Below are 27,552 nucleotides of genomic sequence, written 5' to 3'. Positions count from 1 at the left end.
CTTGAAGGCCGCAACACGCGGCCCAGAGGCAGTGAACTGGAGAACCCGGGCCAGAGTCAGCCCACTCTGACACGGTAGGACATACCCTTGATTTCAGTTCAAGTCAGTTTTACAAAGTACACACACGCTCCACTGGATTTCCAGTTTCTTTTGAAAAATGCAAAGATCTGGTCCCATTGGGCCCACATCCCACAGGCTACAGTTGACTTGGGTGAGGGACAACCTCTCCCTGTGGTTGCGGTGTGTCTACCCCAGTTCACCCCAGTCCCTGCCACCCAGGTGTCCTGACACCAAGGCAGCCTGACGGGGCCGCCCTGCAGGACGCACCCAGCCAGGGCTCACCCAGCCGAAAGGCGCTGGAGCTGGTGACCCCCGTGGCAGGCCAACAGGCCTGTCAGCAAGGAGACGGTCGGAGGCAGCACTGGTCCCGGCAGAGGAAGGCGTCCTGCCCAGCGGCAGGGAGAGAGGGGCCAGGGCCCCCGGCGGTGGACAGCCCCTCCACGCCCTCCTGGGCCAGCAGAGATGCCGGCCAAGAGGCACGGCGGAGGCAGGGAAGAAGGGAGGCCTGGTAAGCGGAGGGCGGCCCAGGGCTGCAAGGCACTGGCAGCTGAGGTGGTCTCTGTTTATTGTCAGTGAGGAAAACCCTCTCAAGTTAATACAGTGTGATCTTTCCCTGGAGGTGTGCTGAGGGAAGGGCCCTAAAGGCACCCTGGAAATAGCTTATAGCAACAGTGCTTTGCCCCAAGAGCTGCTGGGCACGTCCCCTGGGGTGAAGGTGCTGGTCCCCATCGGCTCCTCCTCTCCCACAGCCGTCCCAGGGGGTGAGCGGCCATCAGTCCTTTGGAGGCAACAGAGTCAGGAGGGAACAGACAACAGGCGCCTGTGAGGAGACAGGCTGGTGCTGACCACCAGGGGCGGGTCCGCCGCACCCCAGCCCTGGGGTGGTGGCGAGAGCCCACGGGAGGGGCCAGGGCCATGGTGTGGGGTAGAGGGCCAGGGTTAGCACCTACAGGCAGCACGCCTGCCTGCTGCTGGTCTGGGGCCCGCCCACCTCCCCCGAGGCCCACCCTTGGGGGGCTCAGCTCCCGGGCACCCCACCCGCCCCAGCACCCTGTCTCAGGCAGGGAGACTTCCTGCAGAATGAGGGGAGGTGAGGGAAGCACCTCCTAAGACTTCGAGGAACAAAGGGAAGGGTCTGTCCATGAGGCCCCTTCAGGTCTTGAGGACACAGTAACTACCTCCAACTTTAATTAAGAGACTTCATAAATAGAGCTCCTGAGTGCGGAGAGAGAGAGGCAAGGCTGCCTGCCCTGCCAGGATGACAGGGACTCAGACCCAGGACGGCAGGTAGCGGGAAGGGGCCGGCGTGGCCGAGTCTGGCTTGCCGACCTGCCCAGAGGGCAGGAGACCCAGGCCAGAGGGTCCACCACGGGCAGACCCTCATAGGCAGACAGACCCTCTGCTCCCCTCCGCACGAGGTACAGGAGTGAAGCGGGACCAAGGGCAGGGGCTTGTGGGACGAGACCCTGCTCGCTCCTGGGGTCGGTCACAGCATCTGGAGTCAGGAGAGCCAGGCGGGGGGCTCAGAGGAGAGGGAAGAAAAACTCTTTGGCCCAGACCAGCCAGAAGACCCTGAGGAGGGAGAGGCCATCACCCAGAGGCTCCCTCCCCTAAGTCATCTTTCCTCTTGACTGATCCTGAAGGGACACAGAAGCTCCCCCCACCGCCCCGCAGAGCGCAGCCAGTGCAGGGGTGGTGTCCCCAGCTGGCAGTCTGCACCGTTAGCTCCTGTCTCCGGGGCACTTGCTCTTGGTATCACGCTTGTTTCCTAGCAGCTTCAGCACCTTCATGGTCTTGAACTTGCCCTTCTTCTTGCCCTCGGACTCAGCCTCCTTCTGGAACTCTGCAGAAGGGAAAGGGCAGTCGATTGGGGCGGGCCAGGGAGTGGCAGCCAACAGTCTCAGCCCACCACCACCCCCACATCGCCTGGAACCATGGACATGTCCCTTCATCCTTTTGCGTCTCCAGTTCTGCACCTCTAGGATGGGACCCCACCCCTTCCCAGCATTTCGGTAGGCATCGGGACACGAAGGCAGTGGGGGAGCCCTAGAGCACGGCTGATGTTTTATCTCGAAAAGCCTCTATTCCTCTACAGCTCTGTGGCTCACAACACAAACACTGACTGTCAGAGCTAGAAGAAACCGCAGAAGTCATCTGGCCCAGTCCCTCACTTATTATGGACAAGGAAAATGTGAGTTTGAAACAGATTACCACCAGCCAAGCTTTTTGTGGGTGCCAGGCCATGGCTAACTGCTTTATACAGGTTATCTCAGTCATCCTCAGTACCCGCCCGGGAGGTGGGTGCCTCTGTTCACCCCCATCCTGCAGACAAGGAGAGTGAGGCCTGAAGGGGTGAAGCGCTGGCACAAAGCCACCCAGCTGGGACACATCAGAGCTGGGACCAGATTCCAGTCTAACTGGAGCCCAGACGGAACCGCAAGGCCACAAAATGAATCACTGAGGGAACCAAGATTAGGCCCAGGCCTCCTGACTCCCAGTCCAGTGCTCTCTCATCTTCTCCAAGGGCGGGAGTTAGGGGACTGCTCTTTGAACCCACAGACCCCTCCTGAACCAGCTGCGGATCTCAAGGAGGAATGCACAGCTCAAGGCAGACATACCCTGGGAAAGGGCCCCATACGCCACCACCCTCCCTGTTGGTACCACAGCATTCCACACCCATCTTCCTGGCCATAGGTTGGCCTGCCTTGCTACACATGGCCTTCTTGGCAAAAAAAAGGCTTGCACACACTGTCCCTGTGGGTACCCCTTCCAACGCTGTGTTCAACCGGCCCCCCCACCCTGCAGGAGTTCAAGCGGGCCAGAGCCCCAGGAGGGGCCTCACCTTTCTTCTTGATCATGGCTTCCAACATCTTATCTTCCTCTTCCTCCCTGAAATGAGACAGGGAAGCTGAGTGTCCCACAGGAGGAAGGGCCAGATAATCTCTCAGGCCCCTCCAGACTCTCTGAGTCCACACAGGCTGAGCAAGGGGGAGCTGAGATGGTTGGCAGTGAAGGTCTCATCCCCAAGGAAGCCCTGGGAGCCCTGTCCCCAGCCAAGTCACCTCTGCCGGTCCTCGTCCAGGCAGTTGACGATGGCGTTGCGCTGCTCGATGAGGGTCACGAGCTCTTGCATCAGCACCTTCTCTCGGCCCCGGTCCTCCTCTGTCCAGTCCTTTTCTGCTCAAGGAGAAAAGCTGGGGACATGAGGCCCAGGAAGCAAGGAACCAACACCTAAGTGCTAAGGGTGACTGCCAATCAGCCCCACGCTGGACACCATGAGAACAAGGAGAAGCCCAGATGGGTGGGGATTACAGTTTTTGGAGAAACGGAGGTTGTTGCAGAAGAGACCAAGAATACCAGTCTGCCTACCAAAGAGACTCTCCCAGGGGGCTCTGAGAGGACCAGTACAATGCAGGCTCTGCGAAAAGAGAGCAGCATGGCCCAAAGAGCTTCCTGTTTATGTAAACCAGTTTTCCTGGTTGCGTTCATGCAACCAGTGTTCACTAGGTGGTTTCTTGGGGGAGGCAGGATTAGGGCTGGGCCTGCTAAGAGTTTCCAATGGCGGGCTGGTGGGAGTGGGGAGATACCAGGGAACCCCAGGGAGCACATACAGGAGAAGCAACGTGACCCAAGAGGCATCCTCGGACACCCATCTAATGCCAGGAAGGAGGGGGGACTAGAATGGACCCTGGGGGTTGGGAGACCTGCCAGGAAGTGTCCCTGATATCTCAAACACCTGCTGCCCTCCCCGCCCCCATCTCCTGATTTCAAGAACCCAGGCCATCCCACGGAACGACACCCTCAGAGACCCACCTGCTCCTTGGTATTCCTGTAACCCAGCCTGCAGACTTCCAGGGGACGGATGCCCCCACATATGACCTTCCTAATACAACATCTGCCACTACAGGCTTCCTCACCCCTCAGCCATGGCCCAAACCCACACCGCCTCCTCTTGCCAAAACTGGACCAATGGCCCAGCACAGTTCCAGGGGACAATGTGGGTTTCAGAGTCATCACTCCAGTTCAAAGCCTACTCTGCTGTTTCTCGAATCTGGGGCCTGGGTAAGCTATGTCCGCAGCCTACACGGGGAAAGCTGAGGCTCAGGGAAGCTAAGTCCCTGATCAGTGTCCCACGGCAAGGGTGGAGCCAGTGCCTGTTTCCGGGCAGCCCCATGTCCCCAAGCTACAGCCTTACAGTGTCTTACGGATGTCCGGCCCACCTGGGGCCTTTAAACCAGTATCACCCTCCAAAGGCAACAACCAGGACGGGAAGACAAGCCCAGGATGCACTGCCATCTCACACGGGACTGGAGAAGTAACACACACAAGGCCCGGGGCCAGGTTGGCCTGGAGAACAGAGGTGCGGGCCCCTCTCTAGCCACAAGGTGTCGCTGCGGCTCCCTCGGCATGGTGGCCACGCCCCAGCCTCCGGAGATTTGGGAGTGACTCATAGAGGGCAGTGGAGGGCTGGGACATTCTGTGACTTCCCCGGGGGCATTCCTGACTCTGGGTCTCATCCAGCCTCCCAAGCTGCCCAGTCAATGGGAAAGCAGGGCCACCATCCCAGACAGGAGGAGGGACTGTGTGTGTGCAGGCACACAGCCAAGTCAGAGACTCGGAAAGAAGCCCAGCTCCCCCACCAAGGGGCAAGACTCAACCTCTCTGGCTCTCCGTTTCCTCATCTGTTCAATGGGAAACAACGATTCCTAACCACCTAGGCCAGAGGAAGTGGTCAAAAGCCCTGGCTCCTGCCTCTGGACGTGCCACAGTCCTGCAGTCTCTCTCAGCCCACAGCTGTGCTTCACCCCACGTCGTGGGCAGACCACAACTTGGTCACGTAGTAAGCATCAGCCCCTCCAAGGGCGCAGCACATTTCCACATCCCATCTCCTGTTCCTGAGAACGCCCTCCCAGGTGGGCACCTCCGTTCCTATGTCACACACGGAGCCACTGAGACTGCGTGCCAAGCCCGGGATGTGCAGCCAACACACATCCTAAGGGCACCAGCAAGTTCCCGCAGCGCACAGGACGGTGTGGCTCCACACCCGGCCCCTCCCAGCTGCTCCCCTCCATCCTCAGCACACCCCATCCCTCCCTCCCAGAGTCGCTCTGAGCCATGCCGTGCAGGGGGCCCTCCCACTGGCCCTCCCTGCACCAGCAGAGTCCTGCCACACTCTGACCTAACAGCCATGAGCCCAGAGCTGCCCCAGGACAGAAACATGCTCTCCTCACTCATCCAGGCAGCCCAGGGCCCTGGAGACTGATTGCCCCCAACCTTACACCCAAGGACCTACCCACCCACACCTTCCAGGGGAGGAGGGGGCCAAAAAAGGTCAGTCTGAAATACCTGTTCATGTATGTGAATACTCATAGCAGCATTACTCATGACTGACAAAAAGTAAAAACAACCCAAATGTCAAAAAAAAAAAAAGGTCAGTCTGCTCCTGGCCTTGGAGAGCTCTCTGCAGGCCCGTCATCCGACGCACAGATGTCACAGCCCCATGCGGGTCCCCTCTCCCATCTTGGCTTGAGTCTATTAACCCCCTGTTAGGACCCAGACAGCACCTCCCGCCATGTCCTCTGGCCCTGCTCCCACAGTCTGCTCAGGCCTCCCCATCAGGGCTCTGTCCGTCCTTCCCCAGCCCACTCCTCTGTGTCACCAGGCCCCAGGGCAGGTGACTGGGGACGGGCCATGGCCACTGTCACCTGGCTTGTTGAGAAGGCACCGGAGCTCGTACTCCACGTCGGCCTGCCGCTGCTCCAGGTTCTGCTGCTTGAAGCTGGAAAGTGGGAAGAAGGTGACTGTTATTTCTACCCTGGCTGCCTGCCCTGCCCTGAGCTGATGAGGGAAGAAGGTGAAGATTCTCAGTCCTGAGCTCTGTGGATTCAGGGCAGGGGGGAGCCGGGCGGGGACAGAGGGGAGGCAGGACTCACACATAGATGAGCTCGGACTCCCGCCGAACCAGCAGGTGCTTCTCGTGGATGAGCTTGAACCAGTCCACCAGCATGTCGTCTTCACGGCCCTCTGCAAGCCAGGTGCTCACTGAGGCCAGGGCTGGCAAGGATGCCATGGCGGCTCCCACCCTGGGGAAGAGGCTTCCCCCACCTGAGTCCCCCCCACCCCCTGCCAAGCCCCCCACAGCCCCCACACCGTTCACTCCGCCACGCAGCTTCTCCTCCAGCAGGACCCCACGGTGTTCCAGGGCATCCAGCTGGCGCTCGATGGTGTCTATTTCTCCGTGGATATCCTCCTCGGGGATGTACTGGTCGGACTGGACCTGCCCAACAGCGCCCAGTCACCTGCGATCAGCCCGCCCTCCCGTCTGTCTGCCGCCAGGAGCTTCCCTCTGGCCAGTGCTGGCCTCCCAGGCTCTGTCCCACACCCCATGCCCTGGGTCCCAGTGCCATCAGGCATGCCCAGAGGGTGACACAACTTTCTGCCTCTCTTGGCAACTTCCTCCCCTCCTCTGGCACTCCAGAAAGGACATCATAATATGAGAAAGTGACCCAAAGGAGAGAGAAACCAAGAACACTCTTAAGCTGTTTAAGTAGAAGTATGTCATGTGAAGGCTTTGATCCTTGCACTATTATTAGCAACAATTTAAATGCATCACCCAGTGCTTTTGGTCAGAGCAGCTGATCTGCTCAAAATTCCCCCTGGCTGCAAGTCAGATCTCCCACCTGGGCCTCCCAGGCACGCCCCCTCCCACATCTCAGGGAAGCTGCCCAGACAGACCACCCTGTCGCAGGGTCCCACAGGAAGCCTGAGGCCGCCAAGGCACGGGGCCGGAGCCCAGGTAGCCAGGTACCTTGCGTTTGATGAGTGGGAAGCCATGTCCTGGGGCAGGTGGTCTCGCTGGCTTCGAGCCCCTGGTGGCCTTCTTTACACTTGGGGATGCTGTGGGTGATGGCTTCCGGTTAAAAGGATTCTCCTTGCAAGAAGACTAAAGGCAGGGAAACATGACAGAAGATATTAAAAGTCAGGAAGGGGCAGTGGGACCCTGGGAGCTTGATCACGTGGATCCACGGAAAGCAGGGCGGGTGGGACTCAGGCAGAATCTCCCAGCATCCAGTCTGAGGCACCCAGTCATTCAACAAAGACTTCCACCTCCCAGCACCCCTCATGTGCAGCTGCCACACTGGGTGCTGTTCTACACGCTTGTCTAATCCTCACAACCACTCCACAAAGTGGGTCATGTCTGCCCATCTTACCGGTGAGGAAACTTAAGTTTTGAGGGGTTAAGTAATTGGCCCAAGGTCACATTCTTCCCAAGGGCCCAAGCTGGAGTGTGACTTGGTCTGTTTCAGGCCGGGCAGCCCTCCGGCGCTAGGGGCAGTGGTCAGGATGTGCAGTTTAGGGCAGGACGAAGCAATGGTAGCTCACCCAGGCCTCACCAACACCCCTTTCCCAGCAGGGATTACAGGGCTCAGCACTTTGCCCAGGGTCTCCCAGCCAGGAAGTACAAAAGCGGAATCCCGCTTTCAGTAGAGGGAGGCAGCCCCTGCCCTACCCAGGAAAGGCCCCCATCCTACACTGCTCCTCCCCAGGGAGATCTCTGTCCTCTCTGAGGCCAGCAGAGCGGGCAGGCCCAGCACGGGAACAGACCCTGCCTGCCACGAGGGCAGTGCCAGCATCTTCCCACCACTTCCCCCAGCTCATCGGAAACAGGCGTCCCTGAGGCCATGGAGTGCTCCCAGGAGGACCTGGCTTTCCAAGAGCTGGGGGAGGAAGGGGGAGGGGAGAGCTGCTCACCTCACCTGTGCCAGCTGCTCAGGTGGGGGAGGGGGAGTTCTTTGAGGCTGCTAGTTGCTCTGGGAGCTGACGTAGGAGTCCAGGCGCGGCTGGGAGATAGTCTGGTCCCCGCAGGGCAGCACCTACCCAAGGGCCTTGTCTCCCGCCCTCAATGTCTCAGATTCCCTCTGAATCCTAGGGTGAGGGTAAGGGATGGGGCACCCCAGGAGGAAGCCCCCTTGGGGCTCTGCCCTCACCCCCCACAATCACACCTGGAGCACCTCAACAGGGTCAGACAGCCCGAAGGCCCCAAGTCCCTCAAGGGTTCTCAGCAACAGAACTTCAAACCAACCCTTCACACACCCCAAGGCAGGAAACGGCCAGCTGCCTGTAGTGGGGATGGGGGGGATTCACAATCAGCGCTCTCCTCCACCCACTCAGCAAGGAACCCTGGGACCCCTAAGAACATCCAGAGGCCCAGAGAAAAGGCGGGACCTTGTCCAAGACACACAGCAGGTGGTGACAGCTGGGCTGGGGGTGGTCACCCAGACCAAAGAAGGTTAGATGGCATTTGAAAGGTGCACAAACCAACAGCTCCGGCTCCTCTGCAGACTATCCTCTGTCAGGCTGGTCAGATCAGGACTACAGCCAGCCTGGGGCCAGCCTCCACCCAAGGCAGGTGAGCCCCAGGCCCTCAAAGGACTGCAGAGTGCGGCACCAAGTGCAGGATCAGAACCCGCTGGTGGACTTCCCCGGTGGCCCAGTGGCTAAGAATCCGTTTACCAACGCAGGGGACTCGGGCTCGATCCCTGGTCCGGGAAGATTCCACATGCCTCGGAGCAACTGAGCCTGCACACAACTACCGAAGCCCACGCTCTCGGGCCCGCGTGCAACACCTGAAGCCCGTGCGCCAAGAGCCTGCGCTCGGCCACAAGAGAGGCCCCCGCAAAGAGCAGCCAGCACATCGCAACAGAGCAGCCCCCGCGCCTGCAGCTAGAGAAAGCCCGCACGCTACAGGACCCAATACAACCAAAAATAATCAATTAATAATTTTTTAAAAAAGAAGCTGGTGGCTTCAGACTTCCCTATTGGTTCAATGGCTAAGACTCTGCAGGGGGGCCCAGGCGCGATCTCTGGTCAGAGAACTCGATCCCACATGAAGCAACTAAGAGTTTGCATGGTGCAACTAAAGATCCCACGTGTTGCAGCTAAGACCTGGCACAGCCAAATAAATAAAAATTTAAAAAAAAAAAAAAAAAAAAAAAGGACCCTGGTGGCACAAAGGGACTCTGGTCCTTTAATAAATATTTTAGAAAAGAAAAAGATGCTGGTGGCGCAAAGGAGAGACCTCTTGGTAAACTAGGTGCCCAGAGGAGTGTCCTGCCCCCGGTGACCCCTGGTTCTTGGCGGGGCCCTGAGAAACAGGTGCTCCACCAATCACAAAGGTCATCTGGGAAACAAGCTGCCAGGGGCGGGTGCCCACTGCAGCCCCCGGAGGGGACGGAGCGTGGGGCCAGCTTGGGAGGGGCCTGGGAAGGGAGCGGCCGCAGGGGCTGTCTGTACCCCCAGAGTGGCCACAACAGAGGCTCCCAGCAGAGCTGTTTCCTGGGCCCTCTGCCTGTTGAGAGCTGACCTCTCCGCTACAAGTCCACCCCACTACAAACTCCACACAAGGCACAGTCATCTCGGTGCGCCACCCCCAACTTGGCTATGAGCACCTGGGGACAAGGACCACCACAGCCATCACCCTGGGAGCCCAGGCCAGCCCGTGCACACAAGAGCGACTCCATCGACACCATCAGCCCCGTTCTATAGGAGGGGAGACTGAGGTCTCTGGAGAAGGAACGCGACCCCAAGAAGGGCACCATCCCCTCCCCTCTGTGCTCTCTACCCCAGGTGGAAGGACAATCGTCTAGGCCTGTCTCCCTGAGCAGAGGGTGAGCCCCTGGAGGGCAAGGACAGGGTCTCAATGATGCTGTGCCAGGTTCTAGCACAAATAGGGCTTCAGTGAATGGAAAGCGGATGGAAGATGTGTGGGTGAGTGGTGGCTGGTGTGTGTGTCTCCAACAGGCACGTGCATGGGCTCGGCAGGTAAATAAGAGCTGGATGTCTCAAGACATGGAAGGTTGGGCAAGTGGACAGGTAAACAGATGGACAGGAGGTCTGGCCAGCGGATAAAAGGATGTTGAGAGGGAGCTGTACCTCAGTGCATGGAGTGATGAATGGCCAGACGGGCAGAGCCAAGGTCACCCCACAAGTCAGGGACAGCAACGATGGCCAGCCCTGGACATTCCTGCCCCGAGACCAGGCCCACGTCCGCTAGACAGGACAGCAGACACTCACCTTCACCTGCAGCTGCGGGGATGAGGCTCCAGGGGAAGGCGCAGGGCTCTTGTCTCCAACCAGCACAAGGGGGCTGGGGGCAGTGTCACCGCAGGGCTTGGCTGGTGGGGGACCCGGGCTGCCCCTGGCATTGGGGGCAAGCCCAGGGCTGGCTTGAGGCATCCGGTCCATGCTGGCCTGCACCAGCTCCCCGGAAGAAGACAGGGAGGAGTTGGCAGAGAGGCTGGCAGAGGTCCCAGGGGTGCCAGGGGCGTGGACGGCAGGCTCTGAGGAGCTCTTGGGCACGATGGGTGGTTCCAGGAGCTCCTCACTGGGAGGCTGGCTGGAGCTCTCGGACGACAGGCTCTCCACGCTGAGGGCTGGCGATGGGGTAGCTGAAGGCGGCTCCGAGCGGGACAGGCGGGAGGCATGGAGAGCTGCACAAACCAAACCGCGAATGGGTGCCGAGCGAGGGGGCAGAGACAGGCCGCAGAGACAGGCCCTCTGGCCTCGCCTGACACTTCGCTCTCGACAGTGAAGTAAGAGGTGGCCCAGGAAACCCAAGTCCTCCACATCCAGGCAGGCAGGCAGGAGCCTCAAGGAGAGCAAAGGTGGGACAGGACTAAGGTCACTGGCAGGCAGATCACCCAAATTCATGCCGCACATTCTGGGCTCTGGCCTGCGCCTCGTGCTGCAGCTGTAGCCCTCATTTCCTTATGGCTCTTGCTTCCTCCTCTAGTGCGCTACAGCCTCCGCTTCCCCTCCCATGACTGACTGATCTGACCCAAAGAAAGCCGAATTGAAAAGGCAAAAAGGCCTCGCACTGAGCAGAGGTGGAGGGAAAGCAACAGGGGAGGAGCAGCAGGCAGCTCCTGGCCAGGCACTTTCAGCCTCATGGACGACAGCTGCCACACTTCAAAGTATCCTCTGTGCTTTCCAGGTGAGATGACAGACTTGGAGAGAAGGGCTGGGATTGGACCCAGCTGTGTCTGACTCAGAGCTCATCCCATTGGCTGCCTCCGCCGCCCACCACCTCTAATCAGCCGACCCACGCACGACCCACCACGCTCAGCTGGAGGGTCCCAGGGCCCTAGCAGGGGTTGGGGGGACCTGGACCACTTGAGCACTGGCCTCCTGTCATTTCTACCGTGCTCTCGGCCTCACTGTCTGAGGGACTCCCACTGAGGTCTCCGAGGCAGCTAGAGCCCCGCCGTGATGGAAGGGGACCGGACATTGGGCCCGAGAAGACTGCAGGATGAGAGGGAGGGCCGGGAGGAGGGAGGCACAGCACCCGGGACCTGGCCCACCACCTCCATCTTCCGGGGAGACTGAGGACACACACAGGGGACGAGCTGCTCAGAGTCACTAGCGCCCGCGTCCCTCAGCTGGGTCAGAGCCTCAGGCGCCTGGAACTGGAGGGCAGTGACTGGGTGGGCAGGACTGGAGCTAACCCTGTCGCGCACCTTCCTCAAGCCTGACTCTGTGTTAATAAGCACATCAATGGATAACACATTTAATTCTCACAACCGTCCTGCAAGGTGGGTTATGAAGGGTTGAGAGTAGAGTCGGAGAGCCTGGGTTCAAATTCTGCCTCCACTGCTTAAGTGCTGTGCGGCTTTGAGCAAATCACTCGCCCTCTCTGTGCCTCAGTTTCCTCACCCACAAAACAGAGTGCCCGACCTACCCCAAGGGTTTGCTCCGATTAACTGAGGGCACACACAGCGCCTGACCTGGAGGGGCGTCCCACGGCACCCCTGCCCTTCTCGGGCCCTGGGCTCACCCAGGTGCCCAACCCCAGGGCCCCTCTCCAGGGAGCTCCCAGGAACGGCACTCACCGAGGGGGGATGTGCTGGGTGCTCGGGGGGCGGGGCGCTTCTTCGTCTTGGGGCTGCTCGTGGGGGTGATGCCGTACCAGGGGTGCAGCGACTTGGGTGTGGACTCCAGTGGGGTCGAGGCAGGGCCGGGGGCCGGGCTGGGTGCAGCGGGGGGCTCCTCCTCCTCTTCCTCAAAGGGGTTGTAGGGCTTGGGCTCTGGGCCCTGTGGGGCCGCTTTGTCCACACCTCCGTTCTCCACCTGCCTGCCTTCCTGGTCTGGCGGCGGCCCGGGGCTGCTGCTCGGGGGCAGCGGGGCTGGCTTCTTCTTTGGCTCTGCCTGCACCAGTGTGATCCAAGGCGGGTCTTTCCTGGGGGCTGGCGTCCTGGACAGAGGCCAAGAAGAGGTAGCACCCATAAGCAGGCAAGGAAGGGGAGCGTCCTTCTCTCCCCAGACAGTGCATCCCACAGTGGGTAGGTGAGACACGGCACCCTTCCCCTCTCCCACCCCAGTCTGGTGGGGCTCGTCTGGGCCCAAAGCCCAGATGGAGAGAGTGGGGGGCCCTCTCTCTTCCCCTCCCTCTGCCTCTCTTTGTCTCTCTCCACCCCCCGCCCCCCTGTTCAGGGACCATACAGGGAAAGCACAGCTCCCAAAGAAGAACTGGAAATCGAGGTTCCTTGCCTGTGATGTGGGGTTCCAGGGGGAGGAAGCTCTGAGTCTGGCATACAGTGGAGCTCTGCTGGGTCTTTCTATACTCTGCTACTAATTCTTAAAACTACTCTAGGAGGCCTAGGCCTCCCACACTCCAGAGGCTTGGGGAGATTAAGGGACTCCGGAGGCAGCCTGCTACCAGGCCCTGCTGCCCGCGGGGAGAGGGGTCCCAGGGGAGCCACACAGGAAGGGGGTGTGGCCACAGGCTCCTGCCCACCAGAGAGGAGCCCCCCCCTTTTCGGGAGGGGGCGCTGGTGGGTCACATGGTCTTGTTGCCGACCCAGACCCCCAAGGGGTACTCCCTTTTCCCCCCACCCCGCCAGGGCCCTGAAAGCCCTCGGAGCCAGCGTACCTCTCTGACAGCTTGGGGGTCCCTCTGGGCTTGGGGATGGGGGGTTCTTGCAGCTTCCCTAGGTGGGAAAGGAGAGTGAGCCAGGTAGTGGAGTGGAGCAGTCAGGGAGCCAACCCCAGTGCCTGCCTCACCTAGGAGTGCCCTTCCATCCCACCCGGTAGGTCGTGGACTCCAGGGGGCCATGGCAACCTCCCCTGCACCCTGCACCTCCCCAGTCCAGCGCTCGGGGAGATTAAACACCAGAGGTAACAGGTAGAGAAGGTCAAAGCCACGAGGCCAGGACACCTGGAGACCACCACCCCCTGACCTCATGCCTTTCAGTTAAGGAGGGGGAACCCAAGTGCCCCTCTGACACCTTCCCAAAGTGGACAGGAGGTCACCTCCTCCTGAAAGTCTCCCCTGACTCCCCAGTGTCCTCCGTGAATTCCACAGTAGCCTCTGCTCCTCTGTTGTTTTTTTCAGGAATGTTTTGACTCTTTATTCCTTCATATAAATTTAGAATCAACTTGTCAAGTTCCTCAAAAAAAGAAAAAATCTACCAAAAACCTCAAACTTAAACAAAAGGGTAAAATATAACATGAAGTGGAACAGGATTACACAGTGCATGTAACTTTTTAAAATAAAGTATACAATTCTGTGGCATTGAGTACATTCATCTTATACTTGTGTGATTCTTTTAATATTTTCTCACTAGACAATTTTATTACCCGAAAATAACGCTTTATTTCTTTCTCATTTTTTTTTCTGGTGTTTCCCAGCTGACTGGGGCCTCCAGTACAACGAGGGACACAAGACTGACACTGGGCCTGCCATCCAGGTCCCAGACATTGCTTCCTCCTGTCTCCCACTCCTTCCTAGTTCCTGGAACCTTCATCAGTGAAACAAATCCCTGGTATCCTGAATGCTCCCTTCACATTCTGGCGCTAACAACCTCACTGTCCCTGAAGACACGGTTTTCCCTGCAACCTCTCAAGTCAGGCTGTCTTCCCCCGTGGCCCTAGTGCCACTGAGTGTGGGGACGGGGCAGGGTCCTCCCTGACCCCCACTGCTTCTTTCTGTGCACCCCCTTTTCTCCCCTCGTTTCAGCTCTGAACCTCCTTTCATCAGATGATACCACCGCCCACTACCCCTTATTATTGCTGTTGCTTAGTCACTAAGTTGTGTCCGACTCTTTGCGACACCACGGACTGTAGCCTGCCAGGCTCCTCTGCCCATGGGATTTCCCAGGCGAGAGTACTGGAGTGGGTTGCCATTTCCTTCTCCATGCCCCTCGGAGACCGGCAGCGCCTCCGAGGCACAAATAGGTCTGAATGCCCAACTCAGGAACCAGTCTCCATGAGCGTGGAACAGAACAAATCCCAGAGGGAGGAAACCAGGGAGCCTCCCTCCCCCAGGCCTCTACAGATAAGAGTTGCCCAGCACGTCTCGGGTTGCAGAGAACCTTGTTCCTATGAGCTCAAGAAGCCCAGGGAGGTCACGTGGGAAGATTCTAAGGGGCGGGGTGGTGAGGCAGAGATCTCTACTGCAGGGCAGGAGGTCAGCCTGGGGAGCACCCCAGGGTACACCTGTCCAGGGACACAGCTTCCCCAGCCCCTGAGCAGTCCTTGCCAGACACCCAGATGTAGACAAACACACAGGCTGGGCGTGGGGGCAGGTCACCTGAGTGTGGACACACAGAGTCCCAGACACACTGGGGACACAGGCACCTGTGGTGTGCACTCGCTACACGCCCCGAAACCAAAGCTCACAATACAGACACACAAGAACACACACCTGGGACACATAGAAGGGGGCGGTCCAGGCCGGAGACGGGGGTCTACATCCCATCCCCCCAACATGGAGAACAGAGCGTGCAGAGGGGCCTCGGTAACAACTTGCTGCATGAATTAATAACCTCAGTGCCACAGCTGTCCCCAGCATATCCACCACACACAGGCACAGACAGCGTGGCCCCATGGATACCCCCCGGTACAGATACGTTTAAACAGCAGCCACACCCCAGGGAGCGCCCAGCCCCAACAGGACCCCTGCTCACCGTTCACCAGGCCGCTGCCGCCTCCCTGCTCCACCAAGTTCTCCTGCTGCAGACTGGACCGGGGCCGGGGCGTGGGGGGCGTCGGGGCTGTGCTCTCGGAGGCCTTCCTGGGGGCGGGTGTGGGGCGGCTGGCCGGGGGGCTGGCCAGCTCCTGTGGTCTGCCGGGAACCCGGGGCTTGGTGGGGACCTGGGGTCGGCCCTCGGGGCTGGCCTTGGGCACGTCCGCCTCGGCCCCTGCAGTCGCCTTAGGGCTGGGGCTGCCGCCCTCCACCTCCTTGGTTTCTTCTGTAAGTTGCTGCTGCTTTGGCTGCGGCGGGGTTCCAGGCCTGGTCCCTGATCGCCCACTGGGGCCCAGTCTGGCACAGTGCTCTGCACACACGAAGGTGCCCTCCTCTGGCCCATTCCTGTAAGCTCCAGGGAGCAGCGTGCTGGAACACCGCCGACACCTGCCAGCGAGAAGAGAGGTCGGCGGGGGGGGGGGGTTAACTTAACCAGCCCAGGGTGCTGGCTACCCCTTCTCCAGCAGCCAAAGCTGTACCTTCCACTCCTCCCGGCCGCCAGCCCGGAGGAGTCCTGTCTCAGTACTCATAACTAGCCAGCGGAAAAGGAAAATGGTAACTGTCAGAATCATAGTAGAACAAAAAAACCACGCGAAAGCAACACCATAGTTGTGAAACATGCCTTCAGTTTCTGCTGCAAGAGGAAGCAAAGGTTCCCCCCTCAAGGTTCCATCCAGTACGCAAGCCACCACTCATTAGTGGCTCAAAAAATCACTTTAGTGGTTTGCAACCAACCAGGTTTGTTTTGTTTTTCTATGAAATAGAATAAAGTACAATGTATCAGAGTGTATCACACTTGTTTTATGACCCTAATTCCAGTTGTATATCGATTTATGCAAATTTGATTTCATGGATGTACCTAAAACTGGCGTCAAACATGCCTTACTGGTGGTTACCATAAAAAGATTTTAAAACACTGTCCTGACAGCCAGACATGACAGCATCAATGCAGTGTTTGCTTTTCTCAAGATTTGGGCCCTCATGACACCTCAGTTCTGCAATCAGGCTGGTCCCACCAGCACTACATCTGAATGTGCACGCGCGCGCGCACACACCCACACCCATAGCTGAATACATGCTATAACTCCCATTCACTGGTTCTCATTGACTATTCAGTTGTAAAACGGTTTCCATACATTCTCTAAGCTATTTATATATTCCCTGCCTCTTACTCAAGTTTCTTTAAACGGTCACTTCCCCCGGGAACCACACATTCAAAGCAAGTTGTTACTATGATTTTTTTAACTGCTTTCTTTTTAGAAAACACAAAAGCAAAATAAAACAGAAGAAAAAACTAAAACTAAAATAAAAATTTTTAAAGTGCTTTCTTTTCTCCGGGCTTTTAAAGCATATTCTGTGCCCTGATCCTCATCAGGTACTTAGCCTCGAGGAGCTCTGGCCCCGTTTCTGTTTCTATTTCTGGGACTGAGCCAATAACGTTCTCCCTTCGCTAGTCTGTTTGTCCGTCAGTAAAACGGCGATAAGAAAGATGCTCCAACACGCAGGGCGGGGCACGGAGCCTGGCAGCCCGCGGTGTTGAGCCTCGGGGCGCCGCGCCCCGCCCGCTCACCGGAAGCAGTGCCGGTGGAACAGCTTGCCGTCGACCAGGTAACGCTGCACCAGATGTACGTACTGCTGGCAGGCAGCGCACGTGCTGCTGGGGGTCCGGTGGGAGCCCTGCTTCGACAGGCTGCCTGGGGAGCACTCCTCACCCTGCAGGGAATGGGGTGAGGTTAGGGTCGCCGGCCCTTTGGTTCAAGAACACGCCCCGCTTCCCCGCTCTAATGGTGGCCATCCCCCGAGTATGCACGGTGCTAACTGCTCCACCAGAACCCCGGAGAGGCAGAGGGTAGGAGACTGTCACTGTTTCACCCTGAGGAAGCCCAGAAAGGGAAAGACTTGCTCAAGCTCACTGAGTCAGGATGGAACACAAAAAAGCCTGGCTTCCAGTTTCTGGGGCTCTCTCTGCAAGAAGGTGGCTTCTGGCTACATGAGCCTTTCTCCTGTCCCTGCAGGTGAACCTTCCCTCACAGATGACTGTCCTCTGAGGCCCACCTCGACTGCCTTCTGTCTCCCAAACCGGAGCCAAGATTTACATCTGTTTCTCAGCTTCTAAGCACTGTGACCTTGAGCAAGCTGCTTCCATCTCTGGGCCTTGGGTCCGTACCTGCCCAGTGTAATTCTATAACCCCGCCTGTGTCAGCACCACGCATGCTCACTGGGCACCCACCCTGGGCCAGGCTCCCGGCCCCTCAGGAGCTCTTCCAGCAAGGAGCAGAGGGGAGCAGGTGGGGAAAGCCCTTTGCATACTGGGAAGTGCTGTCCAGATATGAAAGGCTGGGGTTACCCAATGAGATCTCGGAACTGACAGCGTGACCCCCACTTCCCAGCTGAGAGATCTTAAACAAGTGGCCAAACCTCTCAGGGCTTCAGCTTCTTCTCGTTATATCAGGACACACAATACCCACCTCCCAGGGTTGTTGGGAGGAGTAAGCAGAATCAGGTTAAGAGGTTGACAGTTCAGTCTCATGAGAATCAAGGGGAGAATCTGCTGTATTGTATGTGTGAGTCTTGCCAGTCCCATGATGGAGGGTCAGTGCCCTGGATGCTCTTGCCCCTCTGGGGTTGGCCTTCCCCTGCCCCTGCCCTCTGCCCTCTGCCCTGGCCTATGAACCTCTACTTCCAAAGCCAGCGGGAAAGGGACTGAGAACACCCCCTGAACTCGGCAGTGGCAGCTGTCCCCCCCAACCACCCCCACTTCCCTAGCCCCCAGCACTGCCTACCTGAGCCCTGTCTCCTGGGTCCGCAGGAGTAGATGCTTCGGATGGCGGGGAGGACAGCGCCAGGCCCTTTCTGGGTGATGAGACACCGGCTGCTGAGAGACCAGAGAGGGGCCCTGAGGCAGCTAGAGATTCTGGAGGCCCAACCTGGCCTGAGCTTTGGGCTCCCCAGCCACCACTTGATGGTGAACCACCCGAGGCAGTGGGACCAGGCTCCCACTTCACACAGACACAGGGGATGCCTCCACTGCCAAGCTAAGTGCGGAGGGCAAGGTACCCAACCTCGCTGGGCCTCCACAGAGTGGGACAGTGAGTCCCACCACCCAGAGCAGTGTGAACAGTAAGGCATGAGGACAATCACAGGACCAACGGTGCCCAGTACATGAAAGGACGGGTGGCTTCCTTCCCACCAAGTTTAGTGGGTGAAGGAAAGGAGAGGGGAGGAACCACACGGTGCTAGCCTAAAGCTTCAGGAAGATGGGTTGGCTCCCTGGGAGCTCCTGAGGAGCTGCCCTGCCCCTGCCCAGGTGGCCAGTTGCAGCCCTGAACCCTGCCTTCGTGCCCTCCAACCAGAAGAAGCCCAGCCCCTACCCCACCTGCCTCCTCCAAGACTGCCCCGTCATTGCTTCAGCAAATCTCCACTGGGCACCTACTCTGTACTCAGGGATTAAAATAACCCCCACAAATTCAGAGAACTGTATACAAAAAGAAAAAAAGTCAACGCTGCTATACGATAATTCTTAAAAATAAAATCCAGGGAGTTTCCTGGTGGCCCAGTGGTTAGGACTCTGCGCTTCCACTGCACAGGACACAAAATCCATCCCTGGTTGGGGAGCTAAGATCCCGCAAGCTGTCAACCAAAAAAAAAAAAAACAAAACCCAACTTCCTTACTGGGGTCATAATCCATTAACGGACCCTGAAATCAACTGAGGGGACTGTAACCAGCATATTGTAAAGATGAATTAGAAGAAAATATCCGTAGGCATCTTGTATTCTAAGGGGAGAATCGTTTCCTGAACCTTGTTTCAGTGACATATGTATACATGAACATGCATTATAATGGGAAACACATTGTTCACCATGAGTCATGGTCAAAAATTTGGGGCCCACTCTATACCCCACCATCCTCACCTCCTCGTTCTCCCTCACTCCCCTGGGACACACAGGCCCCTTGCTTCCCCCTTGCCTGGAATATTCCTCTCCAGATCTTCACACAGCCTCCTTCTCCTCCTTATTCAAAGCTGAGCTCAACTGTCACCTCCTCAGAGAGGCCCTCCATGACTGCTCACCAAAAATAGCCTCTTCCTCCTCTCATTGCTTTTTATACCATTACCTTATGTTGTTTCCTTATCCGGCTCACCTGAAATTACATTCACTACTTTGTTCTCGCTCTCCCTCGCCCATCCTTTAGACTGCAAGCTCTGAGTCTGTGGCATTCCCCCCTCTCTCCCTAGCACCTCCCACGGTGCCTGGCACACAGCAGAAGCGAAAGAAATATTTGTTCAATGAATGAGTAAGTGCCAGGTACTGGAGTCAGGCAGCTGTAGACTCGACAGAGATGGTCTACAGGGGAAAGAAGAGTAATCGAGATGCTGTGACCAGAGTCTTCTGTGTTCACCAAGGGGTATGAAGCTACAAGAGCACCTGGAGTACATCAGGGCAGGCTGCTTGGAGGAGGCAAAATGTGGAGATGAGAGGATGAGTAGGAAAGAATGTGCCAGGGCACGGGAGGCAGGGAACAGGGACTAGAGGATCACCAAGAGGAAAGACTTTAGCAGTAAAGGAATGTGATATCTTCAGAGCAGCACAAGAAATTCAGTATGACTACAACCCTGGGCAGTGAGCGGCTTAAGCTAAGCGGGGAGAGGTCCTCAGGAGCCTGGCTAAGAAGCTGGGCTTCATGCTGATGACACCACCCTTGTCACCCTGGGGTGGGGTGGGGCGGGGTACCACTCCTCTGATTCCCTCAGCCACTGGGCTTCCTTCCCTCACACACTGGTTCCAGATTCCATGGCGGCTCCTGGAGGTCAGGGGTCGGCTGATGTGCCCAAGGTCACCGGCCCCCACAGAGCGCTCGCACAAGATGAACAGGCATGGCATGGTGGTATCTCAGCCACAGCCAGCTTCCCAAGGTACCCACTGCAGAGACAATCAAGCCTGGGCAAATTTACCCTTGAAGTCCCTCCCCTGGCCCAGAGTACAGAACACGACCATCTGGGGAAGGCCAAATGCCAGCTTCGCCTCCAGGGCTGGAACAACCTCCCTGCGCCTCCTCTGGTTGAGCAGCAGGTGGGATAAAAATGGTCTGCATTTAGGGACCAAGTTACATGGAAAGCACAAGCTGTGCCTTTAGTGACAAGAAATCCCTGCAGGCCCACAGGGTGCTCTCACCCAGGCACAGCCGGGGGAACTAGGTCACCTGAGTGATACCACCCCTAGGATGCCTGGTGAGACATAGTATTACCAAGGGTCCTGCCCACCCGCCTACCCACCCACAGGGTCCCAGGAGGTGGCCCTCCAGAGAAGAGCTTAGTAGAGAGAGACTGGGGTTCGGCCACCAGGAACACTCCAGAAGAAAAGACTGAACTGTGATTCTAGGTGAGCAAGCTAAACTCTAACCCAATGGATTAAAAAATAATAATAATAATAGTAACCCTGGGTCCTAAACAAGGGCCAGACACAGGTTCATGCTTCCTCGCTTGCTCCCATCAACCCTGTGAGGTGGACACTGTTCTTTTCTTTTTTTTTTAATTTATTATTTACTTTTTTGTCTGTGCCAGGTCCCAGGTGGCTCAGTGGGTAAAGAATCTACCTGCAATGCAGGAGAGGCGAGTTTGATCCCTGGATCGGGAAGATCCCCTGGAGGAGGAAATGGCAACCCATTCCAGTATTCTTGTCTAGAGGATTCCGTGGACAGAGGAGCCTGGTAGGCTACAGTCCATGGACTCGCAAAGAACCGGACACGACTAAAGCGACTGAGCACACAGATCTTAGCTGTGGTACGCGGGATCTTTAGCTGGTGACATGCAAACTCTTACCTGTGGGAGCGTAGAGTCGTAGCCACTGAATCACCAGGGGAGTCCCCTGGGCGCTATCCTGTCCTCACTGCAAAGGGGACCCTAAGCTGAGAGGTGACCGCGTGACCCACTATCACCCAGACAGTAAAAGGCACCATGCTGCCTCTCATCAAAGACTCAGCAGTTGAAAAATACTTTCATTTTGATTTCTAGTCAAATACACATAATGCTATTTGTTCAATTATAATATTAATCCCTAGCATTATGGGAAAGATGGGGAGTAACAGAGTATTTTAATTTTTAAATTGTTACGCTTTTTTCTATGTTCTAAATTTTCTACAGTAAGCATGTGTTACTCCAAACAAACGAAAAAAAATCCTGACTCTTTTTTTTTTTTAAGAGATGAGATAAGATTGTCCACACGGAGAGCAGAGGCAGGAGGAAGGAATGACATGGCAGGGGCCACAGGACCCGTGACAGCCGTGACGCAGCGCAGGAGTCAGGACACCCGGATTCAGTTTTCCGGCTGTGTGACCTTCAGTTCCTCGCTTCCCCTCTCTGAGCCCATGTCCTCGCTATGGAAGGTTGGGGTCTAGGAGATTCTTGCATGGGGACGCTCCAGGCAGGAGATTCAGTAGCCACCTGACTCAGGGCAGAGAAATACCCTTATACCCCCACCCCCATTCCTTTACCCCACCTCCCACAATTCCCCAGGTTCTCAGTTCTCAGGCCTTGAAGGTCACTGCTGGGAAAGATGAAGCCAAAGAGCCCCACAGGATCACTGCCTGGCTGGAGAGAAAAAAACCCAGGGAAGTGTCTGTAAACAGGAAGTGAGGGTAGGAGCCAGCGAGGTGAGCTCCCAGACAGCGGATAAACTTGCCCTGCTTTGTCTCCTCTGACACTATTGTTTTGTTTTTTACTGTTTTGCCAAGACCACATGGCTTGCAGGATCTTAACTCTCTGACCCAGGATGGAACCTAAGCCTCCAGCAGTGGAAACGTGGGGTCCTCACCACTGGCCCGCCAGGGAAGTCCCTCTTCTGCCATTATTTCGCTCAGTAACTAGTTCACGTGTTTGTGGTCTGTCTCCCCCACCAGACTGTGAGCTCCTTGAGGGCAGTGATCTCCTTCACAGCTGTAATCCCTGGGGTCCCAGCCCAGCATTATTTTACTCATAAATATGTGAGTGGATGGATGATGTGGTGAATGAATGACGGGCTGCCTGCCTGCACCCTGTCTGCAGCTCAGAAAACAGGTGCCACACTCCCAGGGCCCCGCCCCTAAGGATGGCACCCTCTCACCTGGGGCACCCTCTCACCTGGGCCGGAGCCGGCGAAGTGGTTGTAATACTGGGACACGTAGGTCATGATGCTGAGGCAATCGGGGACACTCATGGAGACCATGTCATTGGGATCCAGAAGGGCAGGGATGCCCAGCTCCTTCTCGGCCACTTCAAAGGCCTGGGGTGGGGGCAGATGTCAGGGTGGGGGAAGGTTTGGGGTTGGGGGGTAGGGATGGGGGCAGGTGTAGGGGAGGGAGAAGTTGGGCAGGGTGGGAAACAGAAGCAGCCACAACAGGAAGAGGAAGAGGAGGCAGGGTCAGGGGGTGCTACCCTGCATAGGCCCAGCCTCATTCCGAGGGATAAGGGGGCCAGAGCAGGGGTGACTGGGCTCCTGGCAGCTCTGGCCCCATACTGTGACCTGGAGTGGGGAAGGGCTGGTGTTCCAGGCACAAGCCGGCCAGAGGGGAGCAGGGGGTGGGGAGAGGAGCAGCCAGGGCCCCAGGGCAGGACAGCTGCTCCAGGAGCCCCTCGATCAGTTCCTGTTCTGCAAGACCCCTGCCCTCTGATACACACCCCACCCCCCTGCACAACACACAGCCTCATCGTGGGCTTCCATCTGCCTGGGGGACTCACCAAACGGTTATTCTCGAAGACATTGTCCTTGGAAAGTGAATCAAAATCTCTGCAAAAGAAAAGGGGTCGGCGGGGAGGAGCACTGAGCAGAGGGCAGGGCCATGGGTACAGCGTGACCAGGGGAGGTGACCTTATCCCAACCAGCCTGGGCCTCAGCAGGGTTTGGGGAGGCATCTGTGGGCTGTCGAGGAGGAAACTGAGGGAATAAGCACAGGCTAAAAGAGTAGGGGTAGCCAGGTGGGAGAGAGGAAGAGCTCATTGTCCCAGGGGGCCTCCTAGTAGAGGCTGGAAACCCACTCAGAAGGGGCGGGGCTGAAAAAGTCCCAGCTTCAAGTTTATCTCCCAAGAAGCCATGTCCTGACTCAGTGGCAAATGTAAAAACTAAGACCAAGTCCAAGGCTGGTCACGAGAGGGACAGCCATGGATTGCTGACCTCACTGTGGGCACTGGGCTGAGCTCCTGCATTCAATTTGTTTTCAGCTCTACTTGGCAGGTATTCACCCCACTTTACAGATGGGGACACTGAGGTCCAGAGAGAGAAAGCCACTGTGGGGAGAGGTAGCCACTGTGGGAATCTGCATTTCTCGTCCTTCCACTGCATGTCACAAACCTGGAGAAGCCACCCCAGCTTCCTGAATCCCTAACCCAGCCCAAAGACGAAAGTTGTTTTAATGGGGCCAGGAATAGAACAAGTCTGAACCAGCCTAGAAATGGTATATTCTCCAGAGCTGCCGGCACTAAATGGCTGGCTGACCCAGCTGGGCCACTCCTGAGGGAACCCTCAGTGGCGGAGCAGTGAAGGGTGTCCTAGTTTCTTAGCTGGGACAGGTGAGAAGTGGCAGGGCCTGCCAGGGGACCCTGACTGTGGGTATCCCCCCTCCCCACCTGCCCGCTCCAGCTGCTGGAGCAGCTGAAACCGGCGGAGGAGGCCCAGCCTGCTTGCTCAGCAGCCTCCTGGGTCTTGTCCTTCTATGGCTGAAAACTGCAGTCTGACTGCTTGAGAGACATGGGCCCAGAGGCCGCAGCAGGCCAGCGCGGCCTCCCAAGTCTGGGTCCCAGGCTCTGCTCTTCCAGGCCAGGCCTTGTGATCTGGGGCAAGTCAACAGTCCTTGCGGCCTTTGTGTTCCCATCTGCAAATTGGGGGAAGCCTCGTACCACCTCCCAGGTTGGTGGGGAAGACTGAGATGGGTGGAGGCAGGCCTTGCAGACACAAGAGAGCCCTCCTCCTCCTGCTCACCTGCAGGCAGAGTCCAAGGTGCCGTGAACCCTGGGCCGAGATAGGAGGGGGTCGCTTGTAAGCTGTCCCAAGGCCCAGGGTCGGGTGGGCTGGGAGGCGGAGGGGCTGTGTATGCACTTCAGCTCTGTTTCCCACCTCTGGCCAGGCTGCTTCCCCCTCCCCTCAACTGGGTCCCTAACTCCTCCCTTTGCTTTGCCACTGCCTCAGAGTGTGACCCTGAGCAAGCTGCACACAACCTCTCTAAACCTCGGGGTGAGGGTTAGGATTAGGGTTGTGACACCACCCCAGCTCCCAACAGGCTCCCAAAGCCTGTTCTGAGACCAAATGAGACAAAAGCAACTTGTCAGGGCCCTGGTCTCCCCAGTGGTGGTCCTTCAAGGCTAGGGTCACATTTTTGTTTACCCCGTGCACCCAACACCCTCCACACTGCCTGGTACTTAGTAGGCGCTCCATTCATGTCTACTGAATGCATACATGATGGGAACAGCGTGAAAACTGTCCAGGTCCCCAGGATGCTTCAATTTTTCCTCTGCTTCTTCTCCCTCCCCCAGCTTGGCCCCTAATCAACACCTGGGGTTGGGAAGCCTATTTTCTGAGAGTTTTCAAAGGCCTGGGAAGTTCTATTTGGCCATGGGGGAGATGAGGAGCACAAAAATGAAACCCACATGGTCCTGCCCGCAAGGGAGCTTAAAGATGCCTGAATTGGGAAAGGCGGGATGGGCCAGCCCCCTCACCCACCTCCAGCAGAGGCCTGGGCCCAACGCTCCAGCAGCCTGAACCACTTAAGAAGAGAGTGCTTGTCCTCACCCCTACCCCAGCCCTACTCTCACGGAGATCTTCCCCTACCTATCACTGAGGTCCTCTCTGTGCCTCATGTAGGACCTGGGCCTCAAGTTTTCATCCTGTGCAATGGGCTGGCAGCCCAGATGCTGGCCTGCCTTGCAAATGAATGATCGGACCTGATTCCGGATCTCTTCTCAGAGGGAAGCCCCTCTCTGCTCCACACTAATGCCACGTCCCTCCCTGTGGCCCCACCCACCCTCCTTGGCCTGCTGGAGGCCCTAAGCACTCTGGCCCAGCCACATGTCCCGGTTTTCCCCGCCCTGTGCTACGGGCTCCAACAGCGCTGCCTGTATCTCTGCTCATGATATCCTCTGCCTGGAAGGCCCTTCTCTGACCTGGCTCCTGCGATCTCCTTGAAGATGAGGTGACCAGGCCACCCCAGCCTGGCCCCTCTGACACAGCACTTCCCACGTGGATTTCTCAGCACTGGCCACAGGCTGAGACTGTGTAGGGTTTGTCTCTTGGTTGATTGGAAGCTATTTCCATCGGCAGGTTCAGTGCCCAGCACAGAGTATAACTCTGCAGACACTTTTGGGAATAAATGAAGGAATAAGACACTTGCATCATCCCTTCCTGCCTAATAACACTACTTACGATCACTAATGTTAACTGAATGTTCATCATCTTATTTAATCCTCACAACAATCCTGGGAGGTTAGGTCTTATTGTCAAGCCCACTTTACAGGTGAAGAAACTGATGCCGGATGGGATCTACTAGTTTTCCCACACCTAGGACACAGAGGAGCTGACCACAAACCAAGCAGCCTGCATTTTGTGGCTGGCAGGCTCAAGTCCACGATGTAGCTTAGCTTGACACTTGAGACCTTTCACACCCTGGCTCTGTCTCACCACCTGCCCTCCAGCCAAAACAGAAGACCCCTGCAGGCCTCCACTCTAATTTGTGGGTCCAGTCCGGGTACCCTTCTCCATCCTTCAAGCCCTGGCTCCTAAGCCCCCTTACCCCATGTCACATGCCCCACGACAGACAGTGGCCCACCTACATCTCCACCCCATCTCGTTCACTTCTACACCCACACCCTCTCCTCCAGGGCACACCCCAGGGCCTGACCCACCACCCACAGACATGGTACCACGTGGTACAAAATAAACTAAGAGCATCTACACTATCGAATCCTTGAGGTCATCCTTCCCTTCCTTGATGAAGGATCAAATCCTTCATCCTTCCCTTCCTTCTCTCCTTCATCAAAGCCACCCAGGTGCTGTCTTTGGGGAGCACAGGTCTGAAGGTGGAACAGACACACAGAAGGTTCCAGACCCTGCCAGGGAAGCCCCATCCGAGGGGCTGTAAGCAAGATGGGCAAGGACCATGACTCTTGTCCCCAAAACAGCAGGTGCCAGATAAGCATGTATTGTTTTATGAATGAATGAGTGGAAGAGGTTCCAGGGCCCCAGGTAGGGGGAGCAGAAACCCCAAGTCAACTGCCCTGGGGGCTCTGGATAAAATCTCCGACGGAGCCTGGAAACTGGGCAGCTGAGGGCAAGAAAGAGCCATTTCACACCCTGGAGCAGCCCTTTAGGGCTGCAGGTCCAACCCTGGCAGTCTTCATTCAGCCCCCCTGCCCCATGGAGGACAGCTGGGTCCTGAGGCACACACCTGGGAGGCAGGGCTGTGTCCTGGGGGGAGGGGTGTTCCATCCATTCATCTGACCTCTGCTAAAGTAGGGACTCCTCTGTGCCAGGCACTGTGCTAGTGCCTTGGAGAAGAGATGGCCCAGGGGAATCAAAGCAAGGGGGCCCCACAAAAAGAACGGGAACCTCAATGCCGAACGGGGAGGGGGCCGCTCAGAGCTCCTGTTTAGTGTAAGAAAGGCCCAGGGTCCCGGAGGAGGGCGCGGGTGCCTTTTCAAAGAGTCCATGCCTTGGGGGCTTCGGTGTCCCTTTGGCGGAAATCAGAGCCCTGTGGGCGGGGCCAGGCCCCCGGTAGAGGGACCAGCACGCGGGGCGGGTTCAGCGTTCCAGTGGGCGGGGTCAGGGGCCAAGTGGGGGAGGGGTGCCCTGGATCGGAGGGTCTCGGCGTCCCGCGAGGCGCTGGGGGTCCGCCGAAGGGTGGGCGTCTCGGCCTCTGGGGGCGGCGTCTGCCACCGCCCCGGCTCCGCGTCACTGAGGGGGGCGGGGGGTCCCCAGCAACGAGCCCGCGCCGCCCTGCGCCCCGGCCGCCCGCCCTCCCGGCACTCACAGCAGGTCGGGCCGGTGCCGGTGCAGGATGGCGCAGAAGGCCAGGCCGTCCCGGAAGGAGCTGCTAAGGTCGCGGATGTCCACGCCGCGGTAGCCCTCGCACTGGCGGCGGCACCAGGCCAGCAACGCGCCCCGCGGCCCCGCCATGAGCAGCGCGGGGCTCGGGCCCGGGGACTTAACCCGCAGGCTCGGCTCGGGCCGGTTTCCGGCTGCGGCTGCGGCTCGGCTCTGCCCCGGCGCCGCTAGGAGCTCGGGGAGCGACCCGCGGGCGGCGGGCGCTAAGGCGGGGAGGAGGCGGGGCCGCGGCCTGGGAGTCCTCGCTCGGGCTCCCGGCGCAGGGTCTTGGTTCGGCTGCCGGCTGCCCGTCCGGACCTGCCCAAGCAGCCGCCGCCCGCGAGACCCGGCCCGGCCGGCCGCCGCCGCCTACTCACCGCCGCCCGCTCCCCTAGCTGTGGGCCGGCCCCGGGCGTCCCGCTGATCTC

The 27,552-nt window shown here is 57.9% G+C and overlaps 1 protein-coding gene across 3 annotated transcripts; it reads right to left on the bottom strand.

Annotated features, from left to right (window-relative positions):
- Window positions 1-133: 133 nt before the first annotated feature.
- Window positions 134-27,552, bottom strand: MICALL1 (MICAL like 1). 3 transcript variants are annotated; one of them, XM_027968095.3, is made up of 16 exons: window positions 27,072-27,552; window positions 22,795-22,843; window positions 22,198-22,339; window positions 17,866-17,957; window positions 16,653-16,795; window positions 15,024-15,469; window positions 12,989-13,046; window positions 11,949-12,310; window positions 10,135-10,550; window positions 6,869-7,003; window positions 6,211-6,337; window positions 5,994-6,084; window positions 5,766-5,839; window positions 3,123-3,237; window positions 2,903-2,949; window positions 134-1,903 (listed from the first exon to the last, which is right to left on the bottom strand). In XM_027968095.3, the coding sequence occupies exons 1-16, from the start codon at window positions 27,215-27,217 to the stop codon at window positions 1,782-1,784; spliced, it is 2,565 nt and encodes an 854-aa protein (XP_027823896.2). In that variant the 5' UTR covers window positions 27,218-27,552; the 3' UTR covers window positions 134-1,781. The 3 variants fall into 3 exon arrangements, with proteins under 3 accessions (XP_027823896.2, XP_027823897.2, XP_042103650.1); XM_027968096.3 differs by having other exon boundaries at window positions 17,866-17,954; XM_042247716.2 differs by having other exon boundaries at window positions 26,490-27,118.

Source organism: Ovis aries, chromosome 3 (genome assembly GCF_016772045.2).
Source record: "Ovis aries strain OAR_USU_Benz2616 breed Rambouillet chromosome 3, ARS-UI_Ramb_v3.0, whole genome shotgun sequence".
NCBI lineage: Eukaryota > Metazoa > Chordata > Mammalia > Artiodactyla > Bovidae > Ovis > Ovis aries.
This window is presented reverse-complemented; position numbering and strand designations above follow the sequence as displayed.